A 23,924-nucleotide genomic window follows, 5' to 3' on the forward strand; every position below is an offset into this window, starting at 1 on the left:
TAGGTAGATATTCACCGACAACCTTGAAAGGCTTACCCACAACGTACCGATGTAGGTTACGTACGATAGAAACATTTTTGGACCCATGTCCAGGCATTACATTCCTGTTAAACATGACCTTGATCTTTTCCAAACCTTATTGCTTCCATATAAGTTTTTTTTTTTATTGCTTCCATTGTCGACCTTTCTAAGATTGGTTAATTTTTCATTGAAATACGTGCTATTTTAAATTTTTAGTACATATAGTCATTTGGCTCCCCAATATAACTAGTTCTTAGGCAAAGAAAGTTTATATATACCTATAATATATAGTTATTTTAATTTTAAATAACAATTGTTGATGAAATATTTAAGTTTATTGGGGAAAATTTGAACCCTGGCAACACAGTTATACCACTCCGTTTTAGGCAATAATTTTATTATCAACAAATAGATTTTTAATTTTTAATTTAGTTAGTTAATTATGTTATTCATTCAATAATCATATTTTAATTAATTTGCTTCAATAATAAGTTTCTGTTTGTCAAGAAGACAAAACTATAATTTTGTTTTTTGCTTAAGAGACTTATGGTGACTTATATTTTTTTTAATAAAGTTGAGCAAATTTTACTATTAAAATGTTACTTATTTTTCAAAACATAATTATTAACGTTCAAATAAATAAATTTATTGTAAAAAACATATTATGAATTATTTTCATTGTTATTTTCTTGTTTAAATTTTTAAGCATGAAATGAAACGCATACATTTCGTCGTTAAATTTTTTTAATAATAATTCATTCATTTCCAAAATGGCGAACATTTAGGTTGTGTGTTACTGTTATCTTTTTTGTTTTTTTATAAATTTTACACGCTGTTGACTTGACATTGAGGTAAATATTTGAATTATTATATCTTCCTTTCTAATTTCATTAATTAAACTTATATTTATTGGTATTCATTGCTTGCAACAGCTTTAATGGGTCGCTCGCCGAGTCCGCGGCGGCGTGAGGACCGTCGTGATCGCCGGGAGAGAGACAGGGAACGCGACCGAGATCGCGACAGGCGGAGGCCCAGGACCCGGTCCCGTTCGCGATCCTTAGATCGTCGAAGGCGCTCCCCAGAACGCAGACGGTCGCCGTCTCCACGCCGGAAACGATCGAGGTCCGTCTCCGCGACGCCTACGACATCATTCGCCCCGAAACCAAAGAAGAATTTCGGCGAACGGCCCATTGTCACGCCAGCAGATTTGGAGGGAAAAACGCCCGAGGAACAAGAAATGTTGAAGGTGATGGGTTTCTGCGGCTTCGACACTACAAAAGGTAAGAAAGTCGACGGCAACGTCGAAGGAGACGTACACGTAGTATTGAAACGAAAATATAGACAATATATGAACAGGAAGGGCGGCTTCAACAGGCCGTTGGACTTTGTCGCGTAACGGTAGCCCACAACCTAATTTTCTTGTTTGTTAGGCCTCCAGGGCCGCCCGATGTGATATTGGTTCTTTTAAAGCTTGTTCATACATAAACTGATGTATTCCATTACGAATATGAACATTTTTAGACAATATTGTCTCCTGTCTTGATCTTACAAAAGACACGTAACCTTGACCCTTTTAAGCCAAGGACAGACAAGTTGAATTTCTTTACGAAATCAGTTGTGAGGACAAGCTTTAAGAACAATTTTATTAGGATTAAGTGTTAAACTGTTTTCCATTTTGTATTGAACTAGTTTTTGAGTTTTGGCTGTGATATACATACATACATTTTTAATAATTACTAACACTATTTTATACACTTTAAATCCACTGAAATGCTATTTATTTTTAATCAGTTAATATAAATCAATATATTTTGAGGTTATAAAAGAAAATTACAACAATTTTAGTTAATGAATAATATTAAACAAACACAGCACTACTAAATAAATATCACAACTAAAACTCAGAAATAATAATATTTTGCCGCACGACACTGAAAAATATCAATTGTAAATATCCGGTGCAAACAACAAAATCAAACTTACTGGGGTTCAGTAAGAAATGACAAGAAATTATCTTTTTAGAAATACCGATCAGTAAGGTTTTAAAAGTAAGACGTTGATTCGATGTTGTTTTGTGGCAAAACTTAGGTTCTAAGTTAGATATAAGCCCGTTACCTCAGTGCCCGCGCGCAGCTCTCGCCCGCGCGGGTTTTGGTTGAGCGCTCAGCGCACCAAGAAATCTCATGGAGTTGATTCGGAAACGATAACATGGCTGATGAAGTTAGTGCCATACCGTCAAATGATCAAAGATTACATTTGTATTGCAGACAAAATTATCTTCATAATAATGTTGACATCTAAAACCTAACATTTTTATAAAGAACTTGATTTGACTCCAATCTGCAATTTAAACTAAGTAAATCTTTGATATGCAGCCTCCAGATATACATTTCCATCGATAGTCTGGGTTGATATTTGCATAGCACCACAGGACACCATAGAATTGCATGTTATATTTTCTTGGTGTAACTTCACATAGCCTTTCCATAAGACTGATTTGTCGTAGCTAAGTTGAACGTTGCCCGCGCGACGCGACACACACAGGAACCATAGTTATATTTATACACTTTACACCCCCTCCCCCCAACCTTTATCCTCCACAATGTACAATAGTTACAGATGTACGGACCAGAGTGTGATTTTATCAATGTTTTTGTGTTTACGAATGATTGGGGCGAGAAAGTAATTCCTAAATATATTTTATTATGATTTTATCTAGTCCATTTATATTTAAGGGCATTTTAAATATGTAATCAGAGAAAAATATTATTTTATATTGTTTTTTATTGAAAATTTATTTAAACATATTAATAACTGTAGCTAAGACTTATATTAGTTTAGATTCAAATAATTATATAATATAAATCAAATTTTAAATAGGAGATTTTTCACCCCGAAGTAATTCATAAATGACAGATTAATATTGACAAAACTGCTCTCTGTACCGTCCGTCTCCATAGACCATATACAATGATATACAAATGTTGCATATATGTGATATATTTAGTATTAGACGCGCACACGCGCCGCGCGGGGGCTCCGGCAGCAATACGAATCGTATCCGAATTAACTTCATTGGATTTGTCACTACATCGCACCCATTGAATGAATCTAATGCAAAAACAATTCACTAACCGATGAAAAAAAAACACTCTTTGAACTGTCTAGTCTCAATCTGGAATCTACAAAGTTACTTGCATGCCATGCGTTAAAATACCGTTTAAAGAAGACATGCATTTTTTTAATCACTGAAATATTATTTTCTCTTCTGGAAATTGTAATAAAAAAAAAATCATTTTTTTTCATGATAATTGTGTTATGTTAAAACACATGATATTCTTTATATATTTATATATATCCTCTGGTTTAAAAAGATTTTTAAAGCTAAGTTTTGTTTTTGTTTATAACATATAATATCTTTGGCTGAAAGAGAATTTAAAAAAAATATATATATATTTTTAATTTTATATATGACAACAACAATACAAGAATCGAATAGATTCATTCCCACGTGTATATACCACGAATTTGTATTTATTTTCTATTGTAATTCTAAATTGTACTTCTCATATTGATATATAATTTAAAATTGTGAATATTAGATCTAAAAACATATCTATAATTCGTAATCCTTGGAAGCTTCTGTCATTTGCTTTAAGATAAATACTTATTTCCGACATTCAAATAATTCTCCCTTTACATGTGATGTCACTTTTATTTTTTAATTTGATTTGACTTATCAAATTTGTGTTAAAGGCAAAAATGACAATGACTCACTATGTTGAGAATTTGTGTAAATTGAATGATTGATGTATGATTAAAAAAAAAAAACAAACATAATATTACTCTGCTTAGTAATTTGTTTATGTTTAAAATTTGTACGAATTTAAAAAAATATTCTTAAATCATATTTTTTTGCTGTTATGTGAATTATTGCAAAGTTATTTTGTTTAATACTAGTTTGCTACGATACAAATTACTATATTTTTTTGTATAAATGATTATATTATGACTGGGTTGGATATTTTTTTTGTAATATTTCTCTGTAGCAGGCTATAGCAAGAAATAAAAATCTGGTTTATGTTACCTGTAAAAAAAAAATTGCAATATTTGCTTTTCGACGACAGATTTACATCTCAATAATATTGTTTTGTTTGATTTGAAATCTGTAAAATTTCACCATTAATTTTTATTGTACTTATAATAGTCACTAAGAATAGTAAATTTTTTTTACATATGAAAATATTGATGTGTCAACTGTCAGCGATTAACTCTTGTGAACTCTCTTCCGATTGTGATTTGGTAATTTTTATTCATATGTAAAAATAGTTTGCTTGGTCCAAGGATGTAAAATTCAAAATAAAACTGATTTGGATTGAAACGAGTCGTACTCATTAACCAAACTATTTACCCCCTGTTTTTAATTTATATAATATTATAAAGAGGTAACGTTTGAATTTAACCCTTAATCAGGCAGAACTAAAAATCTGTTTTTCATGGCTTACGAACATGTTCTTGGGTCATGTTGGATATACATTATACATTGAAACTGAAAATAATGAAATTTATTTATCTAAGATTATTTTCGTGTAAAAAATACAACCTAAAAAGTTGCCATTTCAAAAATATTTGGGAATTTGGCTAGCTTGAGAGGTATGAAAATGGGCCCGATTAAGGGTCAAGGTATAATCTCCGGAACTAATTCAAATCTATAAAAAAAAAAATCACTGATTGCACATCAGTAGCTAAGTTTTAATCCTGAGTGCTATTTAAATATTTATGTCGTATAATTTTCTTTCCCCCACCGACTACGTTCTGAGCCGAGGTGCGATCTCATAGGAGACACCCTCAGGACGAACGTCACTCTCGAGCCCAAAAGGGTTCACCTTAAGGCAGAGTTGTAACACTCGCCGCAACGTTCGGTGACGCTCTAAAGGCCAGTAGGGCCAACAGCACTACTCAATCAAGATACAAAATAATTTTCTTCATTAACAAATTGCGCCCGTTTGGAGGCGGACGGGTCGCTCGTTGTCAATACAATCGTATTTATTAGAATATTCTGTAATTGAAAAATATCTGTAAATGTTTGGCAAACGTCTCGTCATGTCTTGTCACATTTGGCAAAGGTCTCGTATATACAACCACGCTGCTACAATGTAAGTTGTTCGATACTTCAAAATGAATTATATGAGGCTAGGAGTCAACCATTACATCCTACTTAAGTCATTGAATTATATTTAAAGAGTAAAAAATTAAAAGGTCGAGCGCAAAGTATTTGATTCGATATTGATAATTTCTTAAGAGTTTCATAGTGAACAAAATCAAAGGCTTTGGATAATTCTGTGATCCCAGGCTATCATATCTATGAAGCCAGGCTATATCTATAGCCTCTTTCAATGGAAGTAGGAAAAAAGATAAACAAACCTTAGATTTACGTATTTCTTCAGCTATATGGTGTTCTACTAAGAGTTTATGATTAATATATCTTTATTTATAATACAATACTATTACGCTTAACTACTTATTTCCACTTTAAATTTTACTTCCAAAATTCCGATTTGTTCGTCGACGTTTAAAACGCCATTTTTTTGGCAAATCCATAGTGACTATCATAGATTAATCAAACTCTCGACCAATGATATCGCGTCAATTGGCTGTCAAATGTTGTTTATTTGGCTTTTTTCCTGTTATGGCTGGAATAGAGTATAGACTCAACGGGTCAATTGTCGAACGATCCCATGAAATCCAAATTTAAACTAACCTATTAATTGATTCAAGATTTTTCAAATATTTGCTAAGGATAGTTAGTATTGATATTGGTCTATAGTTGTTGGGGTCTGAAGAACTACCAGATTTATATATTTAAATGGCTACTAGGATTCATCATGTCAAGAAACCACGTTGATTACAGCTATTAATATTCTTTTAAAATTCCAGCTCATTCCTTGGCTTTTAGGATAGGCATATGGTTGATCTCCGTATATCACTGGCCTAACGATATTTTCCATACCCCCGAGAGAGATTTTACAAACACAAATTAAACATATGGAATTTGTCCAATGTCTGGTTTGAATTCGGATCAATTGACGTTCGTTCATCCAAAGAACATTTGTATAGATGTTTGTACTCAATCACGGCAGAATGGGTGAATGGATCTGATTGTAATTTGCCATAAATATATATATATATATATATAGTCTGAAACAGCACATAGGTTACTTCTTGTACAACAGACTCCTCAGACGCGGAAGAAGACGCGGGCGGGAACTAGTTCGAAATAAATATGACTTTATTTATTAAAAGAATAAAACAATAAATATTGTTCACATAACATTTATTTCATATGTAACACTTCATTTCATCTTCAAGGAGTTAATTTTACAATAGCTTATAAGAGAATACTGTATTGCCTTAATATAATAGTTGGATAGACAAGAAATGGTGAAACTTTTAACTTCCGTTACACTGGCTCACTGCAAGGAATCATTCTTAAGTTAGTTAAGTATATCGCCTGTAATGTAACCTAACATTTTGAACGTTCGCCTGCTATCGAAACAGTTATTTTAACAATGTAATGTTACAAATTGTATCATTACAGAATCCGCACTGCGATTCCTTTGCGAGACCGACACGATCGTGAAACGTCAAAATCAAATTCTTGCAAGCAGCCATCGTAACGACCCAAATACTGTTTAATATATATATTCAAGTCACGTTTCGTTTTACTTACGAGTCGAGTTATCTACGAGGCGTAATTTGTAGTTACCATTTTCTTTCTAAAATTAGAAGGCTACGTTAAATGAATGCATGCTCTCAATTTGCATGGGGATACCTCAAGGATCAATTCTGAAACCTTTTGTATTCCTCATATACATAAATGACTTGCCCTTTCTCGTAACAAACATAACATAGTATTATTTTTTAATGAACGTTTTTAAAAGAAAACAGGTACAGTATATATATACATTAAAAATATAAGCAAGACGATTTAACCATCCGTAAGTAAAACGAAGCGTTTCCTTAATAACGTAACTGTTATTCAATGAGATTCAAAGTAAATAAATTAGGAACTTGACTGATACAACTCAAAATCACGAATAGATTACATTCATATAAATTAAATTCACATTTTCAAAACTTATATATATATGTTAAACTTCTCCCCTTACATCTTATATCATACTATACATTAGGAATGATATTACATATTTCTGCATATAAATGGACAATAGGATGTGCCGATTTTGATAAAGTTTTCACAAAAAAAAAAAATACTGGCACAATTTTGATATGATCGCAAAACAAAACACACAAAAGCGTTATCAATCATTAAATACAATATTAAAATTTTCTTAATATAAAATATATATTATATTATTATTAATTTAATTCAATGATAAACACATTTTAAAATGTCATATCGTTTGATTTTGACACGGAAAATTTTAATTACAAAATTCGAATCGAGCATTCGTCAAATCATTTACTACGAAACTATACAAGACAATCACATATCAGACGATTTGGCAAATGTTAGAGAAGCGTAATGTTTTAATGTATCATTACAATATCAATATAAAATGAAAAGCATGTCTGGGAGCAAAAATATGAATTAGTACGAGATCGTAGATTTTTATTATAATTAATATACTATTTTATAAATATACAGCTATTATACACATTTATAGATCTCTATTGCGAAGCGAAGCTATTAGGGAAGCTAGGCGTGGTCCCCTAGAGGAAATACTGTATTAGACACAGAAAAAAAACCTATTTAAAAATATACTAATAAGATAGAAATGTTCAATGAAAGCTCACTACAGCTTTTGTGCCTATACACACGGACGCAAAAAGATTCCAGCCTTTTTTAGTTACAGAGAAAAAATAGTACAATAATACATATTCCCACTGTTGGGCAAAGATCACATGGTTCATGTTACCCATCCCCTGTTTCATATTGTCATGACGTTATAACTACAACGAAAAAAATTTTAACTCAACACAAAATTAAATGCATATATTAATTTCATGAATAAAATCTCCATTTGCTGTCAAATATACTTTAAAAATAGGATATGATGTTTACTAAACCTTACTTCATACCTCATTACTACAAATCACCATTTCATTGAAACAACTCCCCCCCCCCCAAAACCCCTACCTTAAGGGTGAAAATTTAGCAACATATTTGAAATGGAATCCATTTATAAATACATTTTGTAAATTGAGAATTTTCAGCTGAACACGCTAGCCACTAGATCAAAGTATATATATATATATATATAAAATCCTGCAGATATTTGTAACTTTGCCTTCGTATCTTACGTTAAGAAAACATAAACAGATACGATTTTTTACAAATATATAATTAAAGAGCTTGGTGTTCATTTTCCCTGAATAATATACAAGACATATAAATTATTGTATACGTTTGAGAAAAACGTTAACTATTGAGTTTCATACCGATTCTTCTAGAATCTACATTTAAAACCGGTGGTAGCGGATGTCGACACCCTATAAGGAACCTAACTGCCAAATTTCAAGTCTGTAAGTGTTACAGTTTCAGAGATTTCTTGATTAATCTTTGAGTTGTAACTTGCTTTTATATATAAAGATTTAGTACTGTAACATGACGATTGGTAGACCCTATTAAAAAAAAAGTATACTTTAGACTTCAAGCTTGTTTTAAGTAACAATAAAATACTTGAAAATCATTTACAAGTAACATATAAGCTATAAATTTATCTCAACTTAGTCAATATGAGAATACATTTAAAATAAATAAAAGTTTAATTATATATATTACAAAATATACTTATTTTTATACAAATCTTTAATAAAGCAGTTATCTATGAGTCACTGAGATACGTTTAAGATATAGAGGTTGTATTTCAATGACAGCAATACTTTGACCTTGAATTGGAGTGACGTCATTGGTCGAAATCTAAATGATCTTTGATATTAGTTGTGATGTTTTTTTATATTAACGTTAGGCGGTAATTGAGTCACCAGATGGTAAGTGGTCACCACAGATAGATACTTGTATTGTAAGAAACATTAACCATTCCTTACATTACCAAATGCAGCTCAAACCTTGGAAACTAAGATGTTATTATCCCTTGTGCAGTTACACAGATTCAACATTCAAACCGGAACATATTAACACTAAGTATTCCTGTTTGGCGATAGAACTTATGGTAAGTGGTACCACCAAATAAATATATCGGCGATTTTGCTATCGGAACTTTCAAGTATAATCAAAGTGGATAATATATATATTGATCAAGAACTGTCTATGTCTAGCATAGTACGTTGCAGTACCATTGGATCTTTGTGAATACAGATAAAATAATTTCGATGCTGTTAAGAAGTACACAATTCAGTGTCGAAGCACAACACAATAAATTACTGGCATCAGTAAAATAATAATCAGGGCAGTCTTCATCGTATAATTAGTCTCCAAAAAGATCATATCAGTACGCTATTTGACGTATGACGTATTTTATGAGTTTAAAAATGGTTATTTATCAACGAAAGTTGAAAATAATAATTAATTTATTCAAAAATCCATAAATAAAAGTGCATTTTTTTAAACGTTTGTCACGTGACACAAAACGCTCCCGATCGGTCGGGCTTATGATGAAGTCACTTGCTTGTTAACCTAGTTTGCCTTTGCGACAGATTACAATACAGGCAAGCGACGTCACCGACCCCATTGCAGCGCCATATTGTTAAAGTAGCGTTTTCGCGCGCTATTTAAATATGAAATTTTTAATTTGATATTTTTCAGTAAATATTATATATAATAACCAGTCAAATAGCCTATTCAAGGTCAAGTTATTGATTCATAATTACTAGGGAATAAATACTGTTAGAATAAACTATTAATTTAAACTGGACACCCGTCCCTTCGCACTGGTACAATAAGGGACTATATGTTACTGTAAAAGCTTGAAGTAAGGGAAATCTTAAGATTTTCCAGTAAAACCTTAAGATTTACCGACATGAGTTGGTAAATGTAAGTATTTATTATAAAGGGACGACTTCTTCGGACTTTTACCATTCCAACCTAACCTAACCTAACATGTAAATCCTAGGTAAAAGAACCCTTCCCACACATGGCATGGCATTCAGCAATGAGTGCCCTCAACGGCAAATGTGGGACAGACTAGCGCGTTCCAAATTAAGCTATTGCTAAGGTTAGACACGACAACAGGAGGGCTCCAACTAACGTCGACGGGAGAGGTGGAACGGGATTGGGTACTATACAATGTAACCTCCAGAGATCGAAACAAGCTATGGCCATGGCACTGGTGCAGGAACCATATACAGGTGCTAGCGGCAGCGTCAAGCAATACCCCGGCACAAGAGTCATCCAGTGCACTCAAAACATCCACAGCCGCAACCCAGTGAAAGCAGCAATAATTGTGTTCGACGACCGGTTGAGAGTCTTACAAGATCCTCAACTGATCACCGAAACCGAATCACCAGTAACACTGGAGGTTGGAAGCTTCAGACTCGGAGCAATCTCGGTCTACTTCGACGGGAATGTTGACATCGGGCCCTACATCGAACGAACTAAGGCAAAGCTAACACTCTAAACACGCCCAATACCCTGGTAGCGGGAGACATTAACGCTTGGAGCTACTGGGGGGGTAGCGCCTCCGAGGACCAGAGAGGGACGGAATACTGCGGCTTCCTAAACGAGATGGACTACCACATCCTCAATACCGGACAAACTCCGACCTTCGAGGTCTGGAGAGAGAATAGGCACTGCACCAGCATAGTGGACGTAACCGCCTGCAGTTCGTCTCTGCTGGGGAAGATAAGGGATTGGAAGGTGGATGCAATCACATCAGACCATAACGCCATCACATATACACTGGTACTAGGCGGGGGGCTGCAACCAGTACCCATCCCAACGACCAGAGTGTACAACACCAAGAAGGCAGACTGGTCAGCGTTCAAAGAAACATTCCTTTCTTCACTCACGGAGATGAACGTTACGTCGGAGAGAATCGACGCCATCAAGTCCGGGGAGGATATGGAGATCCTCATCGAAGCCTACACAACATCCATTCGGATAGCATGCGAGATCGCTATCCCGAAGTTAGGCAGAAGGCGTAAGGGAACCGTGTTTCCCTGGTGGTCCGAAGAGATTGATCTCCTCAAGAAGAACGTTCTGACGAAGGAGAGCAGGATCAAAAACGCTGCACCCCACCGTACTGAAAGACTACCTTGAGGCCAAGGATAATTACATCCAAAAACCTTTGGAGGCCCAAACTCAGAGTTGGAAGGAGTTCTGCACCAGGCAGGACAGGGAGAGTATGTGGGATGGAATCTACCGTGTACTCAGGAAAACAGCAGGTAGAAGAGAAGACCTACTGCTGAGAGGTAACGACGGCAAAACACTTAACCCAAAGGAGTCGGCCGACCACTTAGCTAACATATTCTACCCTGAAGACACGGTGGAAACCGACACCCCGCAACACTCTCAACTGCGCCGTCTGGTGGAGGACTTACCCGAAGAGCAAATGGGAGAGGATGATCCACCGTTCACGGAGCTGAAGTGGAAGCTATTCTAGCGGAACAGAATCCAAAGAAAGCTCCGGGACCGGACGGGTTCACATCGGACATCTGTGCCACGGCTATCCGCTGTGCACGAGAAGTATTCCTAAAGAAAGCAAACAAATGCCTAGCTATTTCTTACTTCCCGAAACGGTGGAAAGAAGCCCATGTAGTCATACTCAACAAACCGGGCAAAGATGATTACACCAGCCCAAAGTCCTACCGCCCTACAGGCCTACTATCAGTGCTAGGGAAAACGGTAGAGAAACTATTTGTGAGAAGACTACAGTAGCACTTACTCCCGACTCTCAACTCGAGACAGTACGGATTCCTGCCACAGCGTGGTACCGAGGACGCCCTCTATGACCTAATGAGACACATCGAAGCAGAGAGAGACAGAGGTAACTCTGTCATCCTAATATCATTGGACATAGAGGGGGCCTTCGATAACGCGTGGTGGCCAGCTCTAAAGCAACAGCTGAGGCTCAGACGCTGCCCAAATAACTTATACATGATGGTAAACTCGTACCTCCAAAACCGAAAAATCATAGTCAACTACGCAGGAGAGAAAAGCGAAAGGGATACCACGAAGGGATGTGTGCAAGGCTCAATAGGGGGCCCCACATTCTGGAACATCATTCTGGATCCCCTTCTGCAGGGACTATCGGTAGAAGAGGTACACTGTCAGGCATTCGCGGACGACTGCGTTCTGGTGTTCTCCGGAAAGTCCATAGAAGAGATGGAGGATCGAATCAACAGAGTTCTAGAGGTAACAGTGAAATGGGGGGAGGACAATAAACTCAAATTCGCAGCAGCCAAAACACACGCCATGCTGCTGACAAGAAAACTAAAATATACCCCCCGCATCTAACCATGTCTGGTACCCCACTAGCCCTTGTTGATGAGATCAAACTTCTCGGACTCACCATCGACAGGAGACTAAACTTCAATAAACACGTACGCAACATCTGTACAAAGGCAGCTTTTATAAGCAGTTGGCCTGCGCAGCGAAGGTCTCCTGGGGACTGAACGGAGAAATATCCAGAACAATCTACATCGCAGCCGTAGAGCCAATCATCACCTACGGAGCGTCCGCATGGGCAAAAGCGTCTGAGCTACAAACGAATAAGAGGGCACTAGACTCACTCCAGAGGGGTTTCGCACAAAGTATCGGTAAAGCATACAGAACAACATCCCCGCATGCGACACTGGTCCTAGCTGGTATCCTACCGTTGGATCTGAGGATACAGGAGGTAGCGTCTCTCTACGAGGCGAAGAAGGGGTTCTCCATCGTCTACCTGCCACCGAATCGCAGACTCGAGGAGAGAGTTAAAGCTGGGGAACTACCACACCCAGCAACTCGTCTCCAACTAGAGTACAGTCTCCTCGAGGATACGTCGGAAGCCACCCAGGCAGCCCTAAACATCACGGGCCCACATATATATACCGACGGCAGTAAAATGGAAGGCAAGGTGGGTGCTGCGCTTACGTGGTGGGAAGACGGTAAGGAGAAACTCTATGAAGTCTTCAGCCTTGACCCCTCGTGTACAGTGTTCCAGTCAGAACTATATGCACTCCATAGAGCGGTGACCAGAGCAATGCACAGCACAGAAACGAATATAAACATCCTCAGTGACTCAAGATCGTCGCTAGAACTACTGCGCAGCGCTAGGCTCAGTCAACCCGCTTATAAAATCCATCAGAGTGCATAGCGGAAATGCTGTTGCGAGGAAGGGGAGTACGCTTATTCTGGCTCAGAGCTCACATAGGAACCAGCGGGAATGAAAGGGCAGACGAACTAGCAAAGAAGGGTGCTGCAAAAAACACCACAACACCGGACTACGCGGAGGTACCGTTGTCCTACGTGAGGAACAAGATCCGAGAGGAATCTATCGCCAGGTGGCAGTATAAATACGACTCCGCCTCTCAGGGTGCGGTTACAAGGACGTTTCTTCCCGACATCAGAAAGGCTTACAGTCTAGTACGGGGAACGAAACTAAACCAGCACCACACACAAATCCTCACGGGACACGGAGGGTTCGGAGAGTACCTACATCGGTTTAGGCTGAGAGACAGCCCCCGGTGCGAGTGCGATCCGAACACCAGCGAAACGGTGTGGCACCTTCTGCTCGAATGCCCCAGATTCCAGACCCTTCGGCACGACCTGGAGAGTGTAAGTGCCCAAAAACTGGGACTTGATAACGTATCCGATATCCTCCAAAATAAGACCACCAAGAGCTACTTCCTAAATTACATACAAAAAATAGCGGAATTAGCCACAAGGAGGAACAAAGCGTTGCCTATTACACCACCTTCTCCTACCAACTCCACACCGACACCAGCACAAAGTAGTACTAAAAATCACCACCAACCTACCCAAACTCAACCACAACATCACAACATTATACACGACGGAGACTTAGGCGTAGGATTTTTGCGGACAAAAGATGTAACGTACTAATATGAAAAATTTATTTAAAAAAAAAACAAAAAAAAACATATAAATCCCAAGATTTACCAAGCAATGATGGTGACAGTTCGAATCCCAAAGTCTTACGGACATTTACCATTCATAATCGGTAAATATTAAGTTTTACTGGAAAATCTTAAGATTTACCTCGAGCTTTTGCAGTAACATATATACAAATTAAATATTGAAGGACATATTTATAAAGAAAATTTTGTATTTCTGTCCGGCTATAATCCGTTCATTGATGGTCGCAATAAAATCCGTTTCATAGTCTAGAAGATCTAAACGTACAGACAGAAAGCGACCGTTTTATACGTAGAGAAGCAATTATTTTATACAATCGTGTTTTTAAACCGTCACAAATAATAGTCTTTAACACTTGCCTTGAAGGCAATTAATAAACTTACTGAACGTGAATCTAAACATCCTATAGAGTTGTTACAACCCCCAAACATATTGAACCGAGTCTGGTTAAAATTTATCAACAATTTTTGGTTAAATTTTTAACAAAACGAGTTGATCTCTAATGATATGAGATCTTTGGGCTTCTAACCGGTTCTCCTCTACATTCTTAACGTTAAGTTTTGTGCTAATCCGAGTCTACTCGAATATAAAGTATGCGAGCTGTGTGCTCCTCCAACAATAGGAGACCACAGCGGGCACTATTGAACAGAAAATATTTAAAAATATTTTAACTCAAACAAAAATTTAACCAAAATTGAAGTATACACTTAACATTATTTTGTTTAGTTCAAATATTAAGCGAGAAATTCTGAATTCGGACAACCTGTAACGACGGACATCAAGATCATTTTTATTCCTAGTGTTCTATACGGTCTAAAGAGTATGTGGATTTGACTCGTGTGTTGCAATACCGGGGGACTCGTCCGGCGGCGGCAGCAGCTCCAGGCGCCGGCTCTAGAAGGGCGCGGCCTCGTCCAGGGTGTGCAGCCAGTTGAAGATGATCATGTTCCGCTCGTACTTGGACAGCGGGCGGCCGCGCTCGCGCTCCAGGTCGGCCGCCGTCAGCGCCAGGGTCGCCGCCTCTGCCGGAGTCGCACCCGCGATTACTCCCTACGGCTCTTGACAGCCTCGGTAGTCTCTGCCTAGTCGAGGCATGTCGGACTCCAACCCCAGGTCGGACCGATTGAATATTGATGGGGTTTTCTATACAGCTATAGAAAACCCCATCAATAGCTATATAGCCTGGGGTCTGGAAGTGGTCACGTAAAGCCGTCGGTCCTGCGCCGGAACTGTTTCCGGTCGGATTTGCTGTCCCATCGGATTATGAGAGTGAGGGTATACAGGATGCGCCTGCGTCACACCCACTTGAGCACTATAATGTGTCCCAGTAAGCTGAACTTCCTCGAGACTGGGCTCCGTGACCGAATATTCAGACACAGTGAAATTACTTTCAAGGTTAACAGTAAATCAATTATTTATTTAACATAGAAAAATAGACTGGGAAATTTCCCTAGGAAGTTATCACCGACGAATTAATGACTAAATAAATAAAATAAATCTAAAACTTATAAATGATCGCCCTGCACTAACAAATATAATTTAATTTGTATTTTTTTGCTGTCTCTACTCTTACGTCAGCCGACTCACACACACTAAGACACCAACACGAGACAATACGCACGAACGTCACCCACACACACTAAGACAAGCCCATAATTCAACAGAGAGGGCCTTCGTGACACGTCATTAAAAACTCCATCAACTATACTTCTCTATAAACTTAAGTTCCAAAGACAACATATCAAGGTCATCTTTAACTTGAAAATTTGTACAGGAATCGTTTATGCAATGTCGGTGAGCATAAAAGAGGAGATTTTTCCCAAATTCATTCCTCAAGTGTAAAATGGGGGATGAAATATTGTATGGAAACTCGTCATATCAAATTTTACAATTAAATCGGTATTTAGACTTATGTTAATGAGGTTAACAATTTTTGAAATTTCATAATTCAATTGACCGCGGAACTGAACGAGGCTCGAGACATCGACGCCAAGTATTCCGATACTAGCTGTGGCGGCTAACGGAATGTTCTCGAATCGTGGAGATACGACAAATGGTGTTTTTTTTGCAGTTAACGCGCAAACTTGCGTCTTTTTGGGGTTAAAATGGACTAGGTTCAGCCGACCCCAGTTCGAGGCTTTGTTTAACGAAGACTCGATTTCAGACACAAGTTTGTTCCGGTTTTCTTCGACGTTTTCCCGAGAAATATTAGCACGGCCGGTGTGTGAGGTGTCTACAGTGCTGTCGTCTGCATAGCAGTGAATGTTACTGATTTGCAACAAGTCATCGATATGCAGAAGAAACAGAGTGGGTGAAAGAACGCAGCCTTGTGGAACACCAGCATTGACGAATTTTAAGTCGGAGCACGCACCGTCGACAACGGCCTTGATGCTCCGATCTGCCAAAAAACTGGTGATCCAATTGCATAATTTCCCGGGAAGCCCATAGGAAGGAAGCTTCGCTGCAGTATATTGTAGTTAACATACCCGGATGCACGTATTTGGCAGGTTTGATGGGCACGGCGAGCGTGGTGGGCCCCGGGCCCGCCGACACCGCCACCGACGCAGCTGCCTGTAAAAATCCACATATTCCAAGTGTTTGATCACGAATAAAGCGGATGAAAATTCTTACAATTCAATCACAAGTATTTAACTAGTAGTAGTAATATCAGTCGATACAGACAGACAGACAGACAGACAGAATTACTAGAGCGTTTATAATATAACTATAGATACGATCACCCTTGGGATAAAAGATAATTATAGATACATTTATTATTTTTATGCCATTTCTATTTTTTTTTTTATTTACTTTACAACTTCCACGGGCTCACAGTTGCCCGTGCCTATTTTTACATTTTATTTTTATAAATTGTGGCGTTATTTTATATTTCTACTGAACATCAGGAGATCTTCGCTGGACTTCGAGCTTGTCGTCTTCTCGGAAAACGTGGCCCACGCTGACATTTTTTTTTTTTTTCATTTTAAAATAATATATATATATTATTTGCCATTTCTATTCATATTAAATATATTATATAAACCATAAAACTGACAAAAAAAACCCGCTGAGTTTCTTCCACCGGCTCTTCTCGGATCAGGGTGTTTCCTTTTCCGAACCAGTGGTAGAGTTTAATTTGACTATCAATAAGTAACTGCAATGCTTCTATATTGGAATAAAGGAATTTAAGTTTGAGTTTAAGACCATTTGCCTGTAATTAAACTCACTCATCCTCCAAACTGGAATAGAACAACAGCTGTTATCTATTGAGAGTGTGGTACCTCCCCAGACGGGCTTGCACAAAGTCCTACCATAAAGTAATAGATAAATAAAAATACCTCCAGCTTGTCTAGGTTGAACTCCGACTGAGACATCCTCTCCAGAGCCCGGTACGTGGTCAGCAGACGGCGTTTGATGTAGTTCTGACGGACCTGGAATTATCATATTAGATTACAGCATCTTGTAATCCCACAGACGGGCTCCTCTTCTCCTATAGAGGTTTCATCTCCCAAGCGTACAGGTTTCCTAACAATATTTTCTTTCAGAGGTCATTCAGTGGTTCTTGTCTGGTTTGAATTTGCTAACAATGTGAAAATATTTGTTACAATTGATATAATATATTACTTTTTGTTTGTTAAATAAATAAATATTGGACATCACATACATCACTCTGATCCCAATGTGAGTAGCTAAAGCACTCGTGTTATGGAAGATCAGAAGTAACGACGGCACCGCAAACACCCAGACCCAAGACAACATAGAAAACTAATTAAATTTTTCTATATCGACTCGGCCGGGAATCGAACCCGGGACCTCGGAGTGACGTACCCATGAAAACCGATGTACACACTACTCGACCACGGAGGTCGTCGGAATGATACATTAAAGTTATTTCAATGTAAAGAATCTACGCTTCACGTTTAGTTTGTGTATATGTGGTAATGTTGGTCCTTCGAGCCGGACACACCTTCTTGTTATCGCTGGGCAGCGATCTGTGTGGAGGCTGGACCGGATGTGACCTCTGCGGCGACGGCAACTGCGACCCTCCTACTGGAATTGATTAATTTCAAATATAAATAAGATAATTTGAAGAACTATTTTGTACTACCTCAATAAGAGTCTCTGTTTGCACATCCTAGCACAGTCGCGCACAGTCAATTGCACATCATAGTCCTATAATGTTCTCTTATCTTTTTAGTAACGGCCACCAAACTCCCAGCTCTCTCTCTAGATACTAGCAAACCTCGTTGGCCATATTTAAAGCGTCAACAGCGATATAAAAAGTCACAGGTTCGATGACCCCGGGGGGAACTGTCGTTTCCACTCCCAGCACAAGCTTTAAGGTTGGAGGGTTAAATATTCATTAAAAAATATATGTCTTGTGCGAGTGTGTGTTCATAAACACAGTCATAAGTTTAAATGCTCTCACATAATCCGACACTAACGGGAGCTTATTTTCTAAGACACAGGTGGGCAACGTGTAGAGCGGACAGCGGGACTCACCCGCCACCCACGTGCTGCAGGAGCGCGACGCGGCCGTCAGCGTGAGCGCCTCCAGCGCGGCGCACAGCCCCACCTCCGACGTAGCGCTGCACATGGACAGACTTGGTACACATACTTGGAAATCTATTTATATCCGAATTGCCGTTTCTTTTCGCCGGAGGTTGCTTTCCGAAACGATGGTAGTGTTTGATCTGATGAGTGCGTGGCACCTACTCTGACTTGACCGAGTGTACACCTTTACTAAGTAACAAATCTATTAAAAAAAATCATGGCGAATTCATTGTAATTCTGGTAATACCTGAACTGCTCAAAAACATAAATTTGTACACCATATACAAATAAATATTAAAAATAAAAAAAAAGCTATCTATTTTATAAAGATAGTGTATCGACCTGCGCACGGGGGCGAAGGCTCCGGGCGCGGCCACGTCCCCCGCGCTGAAGGAGCGCCGCAGCCCGAGCTGAGCACACAGCGCGGCGCAGCCAGCCAGCAGCTCGCGACACGCGTCGCCCGCCTGCAGCGCGCCAGAGCCGCGTCTGGAACACACGTGAAGATTTGAACCGATGATTGCAGGCTCTCCTTAACGTATGTAACGTAACTCAGTTAAACCATTTCAAGTTGGACTGAACAGAAAAACTTGTGGAAAACTACATTTGTAACAAACCAGCATTGGACCAGTGTGTTGGAAAAAATCAACTTTGCCCCTAGATTTTTACGAGCTCTTATAAATTGTATATTATTTCTACTAAAAATAATTGTCTAGTACAGTAATACTGACATCACTTGATTGTAAATTTGGTATTTTGCACCAAAGTCTCATTGAAAGTATTCTTCGGTGAAATAAATTTAATATTTCTGAGAATCGAGCCTCTCTTTTATTAAACCTAACCTCATGGTCTCAGGACATGCAGCCTGTGTCCAGCAATGGAACAATGATAAACTTTAACAACATACTAAACAGTTACTCACTTCAATTTCCCTTCAGGATTAGGACTGGCAACCCTTAAACTTGGATCCGGTCCTTGTCCTGCCTGAAAAAGAAATCTACAATTTAGCTTAATTGGGTTGTTTGGATGCATACCACATGCACAAACTTGAGCACTATTATAAATCTAGATAAGACTTTCTCTTGAGCTGCCTTGGCCTAAATCAGTCAGGAGAACATAACTATCATTATGCAATTCACTGTCTGACATTCTCCAAGCATCTTTCCGAGGAATATATTTACTATCAAGTAACTTATGGCTAATACTAGACACTCACTTTACTGGCAAGTAATCGGAGTACACGAGCATCCGAGGCAGCTGAGGATACACTGAACAGGGACAGCTCAGTGGTCACTGATTCGTGGGACGGCGAGCGCGCCACCCCGGCGCTGCGCCACGCCTCCCCCGTGCACATTTCCACTACAGTCGTAGATAATCAGATTATCATTATCTCTACAATATTACACAGCTTCACATTGCACAGTTCAGAACTGACCCTTCTCTACATAGTATAAAACATAATCTATTCCCAGTCTTTACACTTAGTTCTTTTAAGCTATGCAAGAAATTTTAATGTTTTTTTTATCAATAGACAGAGTTATTTGGGAGGGAAGGTTTTAAGTATAATACATGCATGCATGAGCCGAGATGGCCCAGTGGTTAGAACGCGTGCATCTTAACCGATGATTTCGGGTTCAAACCCAGGCAGGCTCCACTGAATTTACATGTGCTTAATTTGTTTATAATTCATCTCGTGCTCGGCGGTGAAGGAAAACATCGTGAGGAAACCTGCATGTGTCTAATTTCAACCAAATTCTGCCACATGTGTATTCCACCAACCCGCATTGGAGCAGCGTGGTGGAATATGCTCCATACCTTTTCCTCAACGGGAGAGGAGGCCTTAGCCCAGCAGTGGGAAATTTACAGGAAATTTACAATGTTATTATGTATTATGTTAAGTACATGCATGTTATCAAAGGGAAATGTCCAGAATTTCAACTTTCCTAGTAGAGACGAACAGGATTTTTTAATATTTGTTATATTCTAAAAGCTATATGTAGGGTCTACACCCTCATGGTAACAGTGTGAAGGCAGGATAGCTCGATAATATATGATCAGATGGACTTCCGTTGTATGTGTACAGTGCAACTTGGTGCAATAAATTTTTTAGACCCAACCTTTTCCCCAACAGCTGCAGCTGTTAAGTTCTGTAGTGATAGGAAATATAGTTTTATGCAGCATTCTAGCTTTTTACCTTATCATGAAACAGTGTTATATAAAACTCTTAAAATATAATATATACAAGAATGTAAGGATTTAAGTGTTACCGATGACGGTACTATGTTCGTTATGTGATCAGATTTTGAACTAAATATCTTTAATTTTCATTTAAATAATTATTAATCTTTCGTATGTATAATAATCAAATTTTATGAATCGAAGCGAATTTTCGATTGAGAAATATAATTACATTCTCTGAAATTAGTTCGTCATGTAAAAATTATACTTTCTTACGCCATTGATATCGAAATATTGCTAAATAGTTAATTAAATAATGATATGTTATGATCACGTGACCATTTTCGTTCTTGTTCTGTATATTCGTTAGGCATGAGTTATTATTACATATTATTGTTACGTATTCAGAAATATTTAAAGGGAATTTAGAGTATGTTATTGCCGTCCGATATCGCATTTAAATAACAATGATTAGATATAAAAAATGGACACAGTACAGCAAGAACCGGAGTACGAAAAGTAAGCAATATTTACCGCTTATGTTGGGATCCACGGCGAATGTGTATATTTACCGCACAGTAAAATAGATTATTTTCCTTTTTAAATACTACAAGCGACAATATATTCAATGATATTCCAATATAAACATGGTATTACAACAAAACATCAAAATTTTTGCGTCGATCTATTTAAACGTCAAATTGACGAAACGTTCTGAAACTGAAACTGAAACTATGAAATAATACATCAATAGATTTATTTAACAATTTAATAATGACTAAAATTGTAATTATTATTTAATTATACATTTTTAATATATGTTCATTGTATAGAATCAAATAGCTGATTAAAAAAATGAGAATATCGATCAGAATGCCATCTATTACACTAGTAATCATATTTATTAATAAAATCATAGATGTCGCTAGTAGTGAAATAAATATAAAATTATTTATATTCGTATTTTTCACGGATAAATTTAAATTATCTTAATAATATTAGTAGAAAAATATATGTAATATTATTATATTTCGGATTCATCAGATGTTACTAGCACGTTTCATAATATCAATATATTTACATGCATCTATACAATGTCATATATTTAAGTAATAGGTAAAAATAAAAGAAAACTAAAGGTGTACGTAGCATTAAAATTGTAGTCATAAATATTATTACACTTATTGATTTCATTTGAATCGCTACAAGCTATCGTCCGCTTCGCATCATGTTTATCAAGGTATTCGCTTGCTTGAGGTAGGATTACATGAAGTTCTAACAAAATAATATTTAATTTATTTTATTTTCGTTTAATCGTTTTCTCTGTCAGTAAATGATCTACTATTGGTAAAAGGCTTCTCCACAGATGTTTTATTTTGAATTTTCTATTGGTTTTTTATGTATCCAATTGTTGTTCGAATGCCAGACGCAATCATTTGCGTAACGCAGTTACAAATGTCTCATTTTAAGAGCATTTGAAGCTTATTTACTACTCAAATATCAGATAACAATAGATTTAGACTCTTGAGTTGAGATTTCGTACCAAGGCACGTTAACATGATGACGACAGAAACAGTAGTTCAATTATATTTTGTACGTTTTAATTAATTTATAACAGTAGTTCTACTCTACAAGTCACTGCGTATCTCGTTTCGGAAAGTTTGGCAATAATCGACTTACGGTGATTCGTGTCCTTGACAGCTACGCAAAATATTTATTTATTTCAAACGACGCCTTAGTTAGACTAAGAAAAGCGCAAGCGCCATGAAATTCCAGGCGCTTACGACGTTTTGGTCGCATAAATACTATTCTATACTATAGAGAAATTTTAATATAAACGCTTTTAATATAAACTGTAATATAAAAACATCAACATAAAACTGTTTATATGTAGCTTGATTAGATAACATAATGAAGATTTATTGTTCCAGCGAACTTTAGTTACAAATCTCACTAGTATTTGAAGAAATTGTTTACATTGACGTCTCTATCTATTTTAGAATATAATCATAGTTTAAAGTCATGTAAGCCATTGTCAAAACCGAAACGTATGTATATATACAACCACGCCATAGCTTTGTTATGTACTGTGTTTAATATTCGCTGCAGTTAGAGATGAGTTCCTAGTCATATTAAGAAATGACTGTATTATTTATTTCTTGCATCCTTACTGAGTTCGAATATTTATTAAAATGTATACTATATTTGTACGTAGGAAGGTGAGTAAGTTTTGTTAATGGCGTTTTTAAAAGGTTATTAAAGTAGCAACTTTTACTTTTTGTTAATAATGATAAAATTAATTATAATTATAGGCAATTTAAGAATACTGTCTGTCTGACGAAAAACGCAACACGACACACAACTTAGTATTGTTGTGTTCCGATTTGAAGAGTGAGCCAGTGTAAATACGGCCTGTATTATATACCTGTATAGTGTGCCAAGGGACATAACATCATAGTTCCCAAGGTTGGTGGCGCTTTGGCGATGTAGTGAATGGTTATTAAATACCAAACTTTAAAAGAATATTATAAAATATATATTATTAATTTTAATTGAAGTATTCTTGATTATATTTTACACAACGAAGTTCAAACTTCAATGATATTCAATGCTATATATTCGTTTGTACTGTCATTGAAACGAAACAAAATTATGAATTCTCTTAATAAGTATGATATTGAAATAGTTGTAACATTGTTTAATATTAAAATTTATACTAAAGTCTATTATGATGTAAAGAATCGATCACAATTTTTCGTTAATTTAACTTTTATATGCTCAAAGCTTTTATGGCACCGGCTTAAGTGATGTTCACTTGTATTTTTTTTGAGTGAGGCGAAAAGCAAGGCTGTTATGGATATTTTGTTTCGAATCTGTATATGGATAAATTAATAATATTTATAATAATAGTTATAGGTACGAATAGATTTTTATTTCGGTTATCCTTTAGTTTCGGTTACGTATCTCCATAACATCTCTGGAGAAAAGTACCCCACGGGTAGAAGGGTTAAAGTCTATTATGAATATACAGTATTAAAATTAGCCGTTCTGTTATCTGGCGACTGTAGATATTAAAAATAGCATAGAAACTTAATAAGAATGTGAAATTTAT

At 37.1% G+C, this 23,924-nt stretch overlaps 2 protein-coding genes across 2 annotated transcripts; one reads left to right on the forward strand and one right to left on the reverse strand.

Moving 5' to 3' along the window:
• The first annotated feature begins 781 nt into the window (after positions 1-781).
• LOC113403239 (U4/U6.U5 small nuclear ribonucleoprotein 27 kDa protein-like) lies at positions 782-4,402 on the forward strand. Its single transcript, XM_026643706.2, has 2 exons — positions 782-872; positions 954-4,402. Exon 2 carries the CDS (start codon positions 959-961, stop codon positions 1,415-1,417), a length of 459 nt encoding a protein of 152 aa, XP_026499491.1. The 5' UTR covers positions 782-872; positions 954-958; the 3' UTR covers positions 1,418-4,402.
• Positions 4,403-14,811: 10,409 nt separating this feature from the next.
• LOC113403486 (uncharacterized) lies at positions 14,812-21,507 on the reverse strand. The gene is made up of 9 exons (XM_026644056.2): positions 21,347-21,507; positions 19,851-19,993; positions 19,557-19,618; positions 18,980-19,123; positions 18,587-18,672; positions 18,051-18,133; positions 17,422-17,514; positions 16,570-16,654; positions 14,812-15,105 (listed from the first exon to the last, which is right to left on the reverse strand). The coding sequence occupies exons 2-9, from the start codon at positions 19,986-19,988 to the stop codon at positions 14,978-14,980; spliced, it is 819 nt and encodes a 272-aa protein (XP_026499841.1). The 5' UTR covers positions 19,989-19,993; positions 21,347-21,507; the 3' UTR covers positions 14,812-14,977.
• Between the last annotated feature and the right edge of the window lie 2,417 nt (positions 21,508-23,924).

The sequence above is a fragment of the Vanessa tameamea genome, chromosome 29, assembly GCF_037043105.1.
Source record: "Vanessa tameamea isolate UH-Manoa-2023 chromosome 29, ilVanTame1 primary haplotype, whole genome shotgun sequence".
NCBI classification, from domain to species: Eukaryota; Metazoa; Arthropoda; class Insecta; order Lepidoptera; family Nymphalidae; genus Vanessa; species Vanessa tameamea.